General features: G+C 48.9%; 1 protein-coding gene across 1 annotated transcript in view; it reads right to left on the bottom strand.

Moving 5' to 3' along the window:
* Positions 1–5106, bottom strand: part of PLEK2 (pleckstrin 2) — a 24995-nt gene extending 19889 nt beyond the window's left edge. The window contains exon 1 of the mRNA XM_007449014.1: positions 4999–5106. Coding sequence (XP_007449076.1) covers positions 4999–5040 — 42 coding nt within the window. The 5' untranslated portion in view covers positions 5041–5106. The remainder of the gene's footprint in view (positions 1–4998) is intronic.
* Between the last annotated feature and the right edge of the window lie 4698 nt (positions 5107–9804).

Here is a 9804-nt window from a genome sequence, read left to right as displayed (position 1 = left end):
GTGGCCTCTCCCATTTGCGGAGCACAGGCTCCGGACGCGCAGGCTCAGTGGCCATGGCTCACGGGCCCAGCCGCTCCGCGGCATGTGGGATCTTCCCGAAACGGGGCACGAACCCGCGTCTCCTGCATCGGCAGGCGGACTCTCAAGCACTGCGCCACCAGGGAAGCCCCCTGAAGACTTTTAAGCAGAAGGATGACAAGTGTAGGTTCTCATGTTAAAAGGATCAACCGACCACACCTGAGCAGAACAGCTGAGTAAGGTCGGCCAGACTGGAGCAGCCAGCTCAGCTGGAGGTTACTGTAATAATCCACAAAATGGAAAGGAAAGCCCCATTATCCCTGCTTCTCAGATAAGCTTCGCCATAATCAGAGGGCGTAAGGGACTCATCCAAAATTAGCAGACAAATGGTGTCAGAGGCCAAAAATACAGTGGTATAAAAGCTGAAAAAGAACCCAGGCTTCCCTTCACCTGGGAATCTTCCTCCCTCTCCAGGCTCCTTGTCTGTAAGTGGCTGACTGGGACCAGAGGCCAGTGGGACCATGAATGGCTTAGAGCCCCCTTAGGGGGAAGGAGGAGTCCATAAGCTGGGATGGAACCCTAGGACTGGGCTTAAGAAGCACAGAATGGGACTTCTCTGGTGGCACAGTGGTTAAGAATCCGCCTGCCAATGCAGGAGACACGGGTTTGAGCCCTGGTCCGGGAAGATCCCACATGCCGCGGAACAACTAAGCCCATGCGCCACAACTACTGAGCCCACGTGCCACAAGTACTGTAGCCCGTACGCCTAGAGCCCGTGCTCCGCAACAAAGAGAAGCCACCGCAATAAAAAGCCCATGCATCGCAATGAAGAGTAGCCCCCACTAGCTTCTCTCTGCAACTACAGAATGCCAGTGCACAGCAACAAAGACCCAACGCAGCCAAAAATAAAAATTAAATAAATAAAAATTGAAAAAGAAAAAAAGCACAGAATGTTACAGCTGGAGGACCCTTTGAAAAAGCCTACACTATACTCCCTAACTTTAATGATGAGGAAACTGAGGCCCAGAAAGGTCTTGCCCAAGACCCTACAACCCCAAAGAAGCAGAGATGATATTTGTTGTGGGTTGAATTATGCCCCCCAAAAGATACATTGAAGTCTTAAACCCAGGAAACTGTGAATGTGATCTTATTTGGAAATAGGGTCTTTGCAGATGTAATCAGGTTAAGATGAGGTCATACTACACTAAGGTGGCCCTAATAACACTAAAATGATTGGTGTCCTTATATGAAGAGGAAAATTTGGACACTGAAAGACACACAGGGAGAAGATAGTCATGTGATGATGGAGGCAGAGATAGAATGATGCATCGGCAAGTCAAGGAACAGCAAGGAGTGCCTATGTGAGATAACAGAAAATGCAATATATTGCTCTCTGCCCCCAGTTCTTGGTATAGAGCTCCCGAACCCCCTGTAATTTCCTGGGTGACAGGAGTATCTTTTGTGCTAATGAGGCAACTCTGGGTGGGCTCCTGGGTGAGGGCTGGTCACTGGAAAGACCACACCATGATTAGAAGCTTGGAATTTTCAGCCCCTACCCCCATTCTCTTGAGAAAAGATAAGGGCTGGAAATGGAGTTAATAATCTATCATGCTTACATGATGACGCCTCCATAAGATCCCAGAAATATGGGATTTGGAGAGTTTCCAGGTTGGGGGACACACGGGGGTGCTGGGAGAGTGGTACACTCAGAGAGGGCACAGGAGCTCTGGGCCCCTTCCCACATACCTTGCCCTACACATCTCTTCCATCTGGATGCTCATTTCTTTCCTTTATCACATTCTTTAATAAGCTGGTAAACATAAGTTAAGTGTTTCCCCGGAACCTCTGATCTATCGGCAGTTGGTCAGAGTACAGGTGACAACCTGGGCTTTTGACTGGTGTCTGAAGTGTGTGTGTGTGTTGGGGCATGGGGGAGGGCTGGGGAAGCAGTCTTGTAGGACTGAGCTCTTATGCTGTGAGATCTAACGCCGTCTCTGAGTAGATAGCGTCAGCACTGAGTTAAATTGTAGGACACACACTGGGTGTTGCAGAGAATTGCTTGGTGTTAAGCTGTGGGAGCTGACACTATCTCCAGGTAGTTTTCAGAACTGAGTCGTAAAATTAAATTGTAAGACACCCAGTTGGTCGCAGAGAATTCCTTGGTGTGGGAAAAACCTCCACACATTTGGTGACCAGAAGAGTCAGAAGTGATGTGTTCTGACTCTTAAAGGAACCCCACAGGATAGAGAAACACACAGTGGGGAAGAACCAGGTTTTTCCTACACAGGAAGGAAAAATCTGCGTGTTTCCTTTACAGCCTGCGAATACAAGAAACAAAAAGCGAAAAAGAAGGATTCTCCCCTGCAGGTTTCAGAGGGAGTATGGCCCTGCGAACACCTTGATGTGAGACCTTTAGCTTTCGAAACAACTTCTAGCCTTCTTGCTTTTTTCTTCCAAGCAAATATTTTCCTTACTCATACCATTTATATTTTCTCTTTGGATTATAATATTATAAACATTTTTAACATCTGCATAACTGTAATTCACTTGTAATCATTTGTTTATTTGGGGGGACATATAGGTAGTTTCCAGTTTTTTCACTACAGAAATAACACTTTGTTCCTAAAGCTTGTATGGCATTTCCTGCGTATAGAGTCCTACAAATGAAATTTCTAGGCCAAAGCGTGTTGACACTGCCATGTCATTTTCTGAGTGTTGTTTCTGAGGTTCGAGCCAGGCAGCAATGTCTGATTCATTTGCTTCAGCTGCTTCTTAAAGCACAAGCAGTCCTACCCACGCAGATCTGCCTTCCTTCCCCCTCACCCTCCTTCTAAAGCCAGGCCAAGTGAGCACTCTGCATTTCTGTCGGGAGCTTTGCTTCTTTCTTGTCTGGGCTGGATTAAGAGCCAAATCCATCATGTCCCTGCCCGTCTCCTGCTTTGCCCTCACTGGTGATGACTGTTCTGTACGCTGGGTTTCCAGCTTGGGCCCTGCCCCACTTCTGGACCGTAACCCCCCCCGAATCTGTGGAATCCCACCGTCGTAGCCCTGCACCTTCTCCAGTGGCCGCGGGGGCTGCTGTTGCCATCCAGGAGGAGAGGGGAAATGGGGGAGAGGAAAAGTCCGACTGATCAGTAGGCAGGGACAGTTAGCAGGGGCAGGGGCCCCATCCCTGCCTTGTAGGAAAGGGTGTGGCTTCCGCTTGCCTCCGGGTCAGGCTCCAGCTCCAAACTCTTGTCTTTGGGTTTGGCTGGAATGTGCTTTAGGTATTTCAGCCAAGGCCCTCGGTGGGCTTTTGGGGCCAGACCTGGTTGACTGTCCTCACTTCCCTGTACCCCCTAAGCTGCCACCCTGGACTGGGTGGCCCATCTGGAAGAGAACTCACATCCTTCCTTCCCTTCAGCCCTCCCCTGACTCTGCGTGGTGGTGGTGTTGGTGGGGAATCATATAAGGTAACCCCCAGGAACAAGGGGACGCCCCAAAGGGCCCTTCTGCGAGGGCTTGTCTTCAACAGGCCCCTACCAGGGCTCGGCTATCCTGGCAATCAACAATGCCCATCAAAACCCCTGCCCAAACCCCTCTCCCTCTCACCTTATAAGCTGCAGGAAAAGTTCCCCATAGGTGGTCTCTCTGAGGTGCAGCTGCCTCCACAAACTGTGAGGGACCAACCTATCACTTTAATCCCAGTGGCATGGAACAGGTGTGGAATTTTGTACCTGCTTGTATCCACTCTGACCCTTGATCCGGCACAGCCTCCTACACCTCCTGCTTACAGTTTTGAGCAAACACACCCACCCTCCTATGTCAAATAATGTGTAAAATAACATGGCTGCATTACCTATTGAACAGAAAGTGACGTGAGACCTCGGGGTTGATCTGGTGGCCAGCGGAGGCCGAGTCCCTTCATCCCTCTTCATCCAGCCCCCTCCCAAGGCTATAAACTCAGAGGAGCCAAAAGGCTCATCCCCAGATTTTATGCTCTGCTCTTAGGGTTAGCATAAATGTTTAGTGTGAACATCAATGTTGCGGAGCACAGGCTCCGGACGCGCAGGCTCGGCGGCCATGGCTCACGGGCCCAGCCGCTCCGCGGCATGTGGGATCCTCCCGGACCGGGGCACGAACCCGTGTCCCCTGCATCGGCAGGCGGACTCTCAACCACTGCGCCACCAGGGAAGCCCTCCCTATATGTTGAGTGTTTGTCTGGACTCTTGCTTGCTGTGGGAAAGGCCACATGGGGTGATGTGGAAGAAACGAGGATGGAAGTTCCAGTCCCGGCTGTTATTAGCCCTGGGGCTCTGGGCAAGCGCTCTCATCTTTCTACCCCTTTCCTCATCTGTAATACAGGAATAACAATACCCACCCTGCAGTGGGCAGAAAACGGTTTGGAGTCGGCCTGAGTGGGTTTGATCCTGTTCCATCACCCACTAGTCCAGATCCTGAGCTACTTAATCTCTTGGAGCTTTGTTTTCCCCTTGAAGAAACGGGGGGTAATGTGGTACCACCAACCTGTCGGACTGTTGGGAGGATTAAAGGAGACAACGTCCAGGACTGGTGCACAGTAGGGGCTTAAGAAACATAAACTTCCTCCTCCCTCACGGGTTATTGTGAAGAATATAGGAGATGATGCATTAACTGGACGGGCGCTGGGGACTACCGAACACACTTTCGTTGTTTTAATACATCATATTTAAATCCTATACGCTTCGTATTCAGTAAGTTGTTTTAATTAAGCTGTCCACTACGAGTAGCCGCCCCCTGCACCCCACACACGCCCCAGCCAAGCCGGATTCTCCTCCTCGCCTGTGCCCGGGCCCCTCTTTTCTATCTAAAGCTCACCCCCAACCACCTTCCACCCGGCTCTCCCCACTACACGCGACTCCGCCCAGCGTGGCCCCAGGCCGCCCGACCAGGGCTCAGGTGAGCCGGCGCCCGCCGCGGGCCCGCCCCGGGCCGTGTCCGGAGAGGCTCCGATGCGCTCACCCTCTTGACGAGGAAGCCCTCCTTGAGCACGCCGTCCTCCATGTCGCCGCCGGCGCGCCCTCTCCGGTGCGCCGTCCCGCGCCTCCAGCTCCTCCGCGCGCAGCTCGGCGCGCGCTGCGCCCAGGAAGCGCCTCCGATCCGGCGCCGGCGCCGCCCCGCTGGCCCGCGCCCAGAGCCCGAGGCCGCGGGGCCTCCCGGGCAGGAAGTCAGTCCTGGACGGGATTTCTGACGTGGTCTCCCCGCCGAAGGTGCCCTAGGGTCCGTGGTTAGTCCTCAGGGGAGGGCCGCCCCCGTGTCGCCTCCCGGAGCCTCCCCCGCCCAGGCTCTCTCCATCCAGGTTCCCCCAGCGCGCTCTGCGCCTCTGACTCTTCCCGTCTTTGCCCATCTTCCTCCACTCCTAGCCTTAAGCAGGTACTTGCTTGGCACTTAGTATATTGCCGTTGACTAATACTTAACGGAATTAAGCTGAACCGAAAGGATTTCAAAGATTTGGGGTCATTCCTGAGCTCCATGGAAATGGGGGTGGGAGAGTGGAGGAGTTGGAACCAGGCTGGGAGCTTTATCCTGGCCTCCGGTGGGGGCAGAGAAAAGTTCCCATTAGCAAGGTCACAGGTTTAAGGAAGCAGGCACAGTCTGTCCCCCAAATACACCTCTCCCCTCAAAAGGTTAGAGCTGAAGTTTCCATCATGAGGGGCAAACGTTAAGGGAGTGCCAAGGAGCTCAGTAATCAAGATAAATAATATTTTAATGCAATGTTTTAAAATGTTAAATATTTTTTTAAATTTTAGTAAAAATGCAAAAAAAAAAAATCCATGATGAACAAAATGTCACAAATTTAAGTGAGGACTGGATGGATGGACAACAAGCCAAGCCATATTGGAGCCTGAAAACAAAAGGAAGCGTCAGTGAAACTGATCCTGTCTGGTAGTCCTTAGGAGAAGGTCAGTTTATTCCTTGTTTGCCCCGCAGTGTGAAGGGCCCTGTTAGGACTGTTCACCAGGAAGGGGAAAGGCCCCAGATGCCTCAAAGGGAAGAGAAAGCTCTAGATTGGGAGATGGTGCCCCTGGCTGCCTTTCAGACCCAGCCTGGAGCCCACTCCCAAAGCACAACGGGCTCCTGTGCCCTGGAAATGGCCCATTTCAGCCTTCTGCACAAAGCGACTTTTGGATCTCATAGGAGTCCAAAAGCAATGGGGCTTCCACTTCATTGCAGACTGAACATCGACTCAGCACCTTCTAAAGCCAGGCCTGTATTGGGTGCTGGGTTCTATTTAATGCACAACATGCCGTGAGGTGAGTTTATTATCTCATTCTTTCCAGCCAAGGAAACTGAGACTTGAAGCAGTTAAATAACTTGCCCAAAAGGTCACACAAACTTGGATTTTAACCCCAGGGCAGTGTGAATTCACTTGTTTCTCATGTCAAGAGCTGGGAAGAGGAGGAAAGGATAATCGGAGCTGTGAAAACTTGCTAGGCTCAGACCCAGGACATGAGAGACTGGCATGGGAGATTCTTATCCTCTTTGGCTCTAACTATGGTCTGTTATTCTCCTTCTTCTCGGATGCTGGGGGGCAGCCATTTGGCACAGAGGCAGTTTTGGCCGTACCCAGACACAACCTTCTGAGGCTTAGAAGAGGTGGCATTTTCTTTGGCAAGAGGGGTTCCTGAATGAGTTCACAGAAATGGGAAAGGGAGAAAGATTGGTCCTCTATCCTGGCAGTGTCCGTATTAGGAGGGAGCTAAGGCCTCTGCATACTTAGAACCTGCTTCCTGTCCTAGGGAAGCCCCTGGTCCAGCCCACCCCGAGTCTGACTCACTGGACACAGGGCATGAGTCACACTCCCTCTTCCCCTGGTTGTGGTGGCTGAGCCACCAGTCCACCAGGGAACTACACTAACATAAACCAGACTCAACCACAGCTAAGAGGATGGAGACAGAGGAAGCAGAGAGACAGTGGGAAACAGCTTGAGACTGGAGGAAGGAAGCAGGGAAGGGAAGGAAACTCGGGACCAAGGAACTTGTCTTGTTCTTCCAGAGAGACACCTCCCTTCTCCCTTTCAGGGCCAGAGGCTGATGTGGAAGGGACTCTGACTCTCTCAAAAGGGCCAGCTGATGTCTAGAATGTGTAAGCTGTAGAGAGCTATAAGGTCAGTATGTGGGTGTAGGTGATTCACAGTCTGATGTGAAATTCTACCATTAGAGAGTCACTTCTTTAGCTATAGCTAAGAATCCCATTTACTAACACTAGAAAAGGATAAATCATGAAGCCTTATTCACAATGAATACCTTGACCCAGTGAGTTTGTTAGAATCACAGGATCAGAATTTAATTCTTAAATCATCTAATCCAGTAACCTCATTTTATAAATGAGGACCCCAAAGCCCAGATAAATAAAATGACTTGTCCACGGTCCCACAGCCAGTTAGTGGCAAAGCCAGGACCAGAATACAAGCTAACCATGTAAGGCTTGCTCCTGGCAAATGCAGGGGCACTTCCCCCAGCAGTGTCCTGCATCAGAGCAGGACTGCAGTGAGGGAGTGACTGTCTGCAAAACCAGAAAAGACTTTAAACAATGTTTTCTGTATTTTTTCTGATCATAAAAATAATCTGTGCTCATTATAGAAAGTTTAGAAAATACCCAAAAGGACAAAACCACTCAAATCCCATCACCTAGACAGATGATGAGTATTTTTACATGCACATATATTTTTATTAAATTTTATTTAAAAAATTTAAACCCTTCCTTTTCCATTTGTCATAGCTAATAAGCATCTCATCAAATCATTAAAAACAATTCAAAAACATAACTTTAATGGCTGCATAATATTTCATCATGCCTATTTCATAATGTATTTATTTGATCATTTCCATTTAGGTTGAATTTCCTGTTTCACTGTGTAAATGATGCTATGATAAATATCTCTATACATAAAGATTTTGCTACATCCCTGATTATTTCAGATAAATATCTAGGGCTTAATTTTAGGTTAAAGCATATGAATTTTTAAAATTCTTGATACATGTTGCCAAACTGCTTTCTAGAAATGTACCACATTTCTAGATGCCCTCACCAGCAGCATATACTAATGCCGGTCTCCTGTGTCTATCAAACCCAACACAGACCATACCCAGTTGCCTATGCTCTGTATTATCTCTGTTTTATCTCTGTTGGGAGTGGACCCCTACTCCCCAGGGGCAGTCAGCTGGAGGGGGTCCCCCTGGGAGAGACTCAGAACTGGGAAGTTGCTGGGGAAAGGGGCAGTGAGAGACCCAGAATAGGGCACCACTCACAGGAAAAGGAGGGCTTGTGGGATCCTGAAGGCATGTAAAAGTTTAGGCAGAGACAAAAAGGGGGAGGAGAGAGGAGCTAAGAGTGCAGGCAACAGGAAAAGTTGGAAGAGAAATTTTGCCCAAATCGTGGCTTTGCCCAAGGCCATCAAATTGCCCTCTTACAGTGAGAAACATATTCATTCATTCATCCATCAATTCATTCATTCACTCACTGGAGCAGGAGACTCATATTGAGTGTATCCTGTGTACAAGGCACAAACCAGTTGCCATGGGTAATACACAAACCCTGCCCCCAGGCCTCACCCATCAGTGTAAACAAGGTATCATTTTGATTAACCACAAATATTTCCCTGGTCTGCCGCAGCTGACCCAGCAGGCCCACCAGCACATAGTGAATGCAGTGTTCCAGATCACTGCCCCTCACACCGTCTGTGGTGACGACCAGCGATTTTCATTTCCTCTGAGTCATAGACAATTGTGGTCCTACTTGCATGACTAGAATGGCCTCCGCCACATGCAACTTACCAGAGACTTCTACATCACCTAAACTGGTGTGTATTCTGTTCAGCGAAATAAGGCTATTTTGCTTTCGCTTGAATGTCATGGCAATTCCACCTGCCATAAGTTTCCAAACTTACTCTCAGTTTCTTTTCTTATCTACCAAACAAATCACTCTCGAAAATCATTGCTCTAGAGCATGGGTCCTGGAATCTAAAGCATGGCTTTAAATCCTGTTTCTGTCACTGCATGACCTTTGGCAAGTTACTTATCTTCTCTGATCCTTATTTTCCTCATCTATAAAATGGGGTAATAATTGTACCTACCTCACAGGGTTATTGGACAAAACAAGTGAGATCATGAAGGTAAACTGTGTGGTTCAGTGCCTGGTACGTAGTAAGGACACAATAAATTCTCTCTGTTCCACTTGATCCCAACCCTGTGAGGTTAGTAGATGGAGTCTTGGTAATAAATACCTCCAGAGTTATGGATAAAATCCAAAAGATGGGCAGGGAGTAGAGTAGGGAGTTTTTATTTACTGTATTCCTACTATGTGCCAAAGACTTAATATTTACTATCTCATTTAAGCCTCAAAATTTCCCTGTGAACTAAGTATTATACCCATTCTGTAGATGGAAAAGAAGAGTCAGAGAAGGTAAATAACTTGGACAAGATCACACAGCTAGTATGTGGCTGAGTCCAGGTTAAAATCTAGACCTGTCTGATTCCAAGCCTTTTTCTTTTCACCACTTCATACTGTCTCCTTTGGCCAAAGGATGTTCTCTCTTCCTTAGAAGGAATCCCCTTGGCCTAAGTCAGGGTCCCACTGTGGGAGATTGCATTACTGTTCCCGATTATTCACTGCCCTATCCTTGTGATAGAATCAAACGTCCCTGCTCCAAGTCACACGCAAGTGACTTGGGATGGGTCACGTGACTTGCTTTGACCAATGAAACGTCAGCTGCATATCCCAGCAGGTGCTTTAAGCACCATCACTTGGTTCCACCATTGCTCTTTC

This window comes from Lipotes vexillifer, unplaced genomic scaffold (assembly GCF_000442215.2).
Source record: "Lipotes vexillifer unplaced genomic scaffold, Lipotes_vexillifer_v1.1 scaffold629, whole genome shotgun sequence".
Taxonomy (NCBI): domain Eukaryota; kingdom Metazoa; phylum Chordata; class Mammalia; order Artiodactyla; family Lipotidae; genus Lipotes; species Lipotes vexillifer.
The sequence above is the reverse complement of the archived record's forward strand: the minus strand, read 5'-3'. Positions and strand labels throughout refer to the sequence as shown.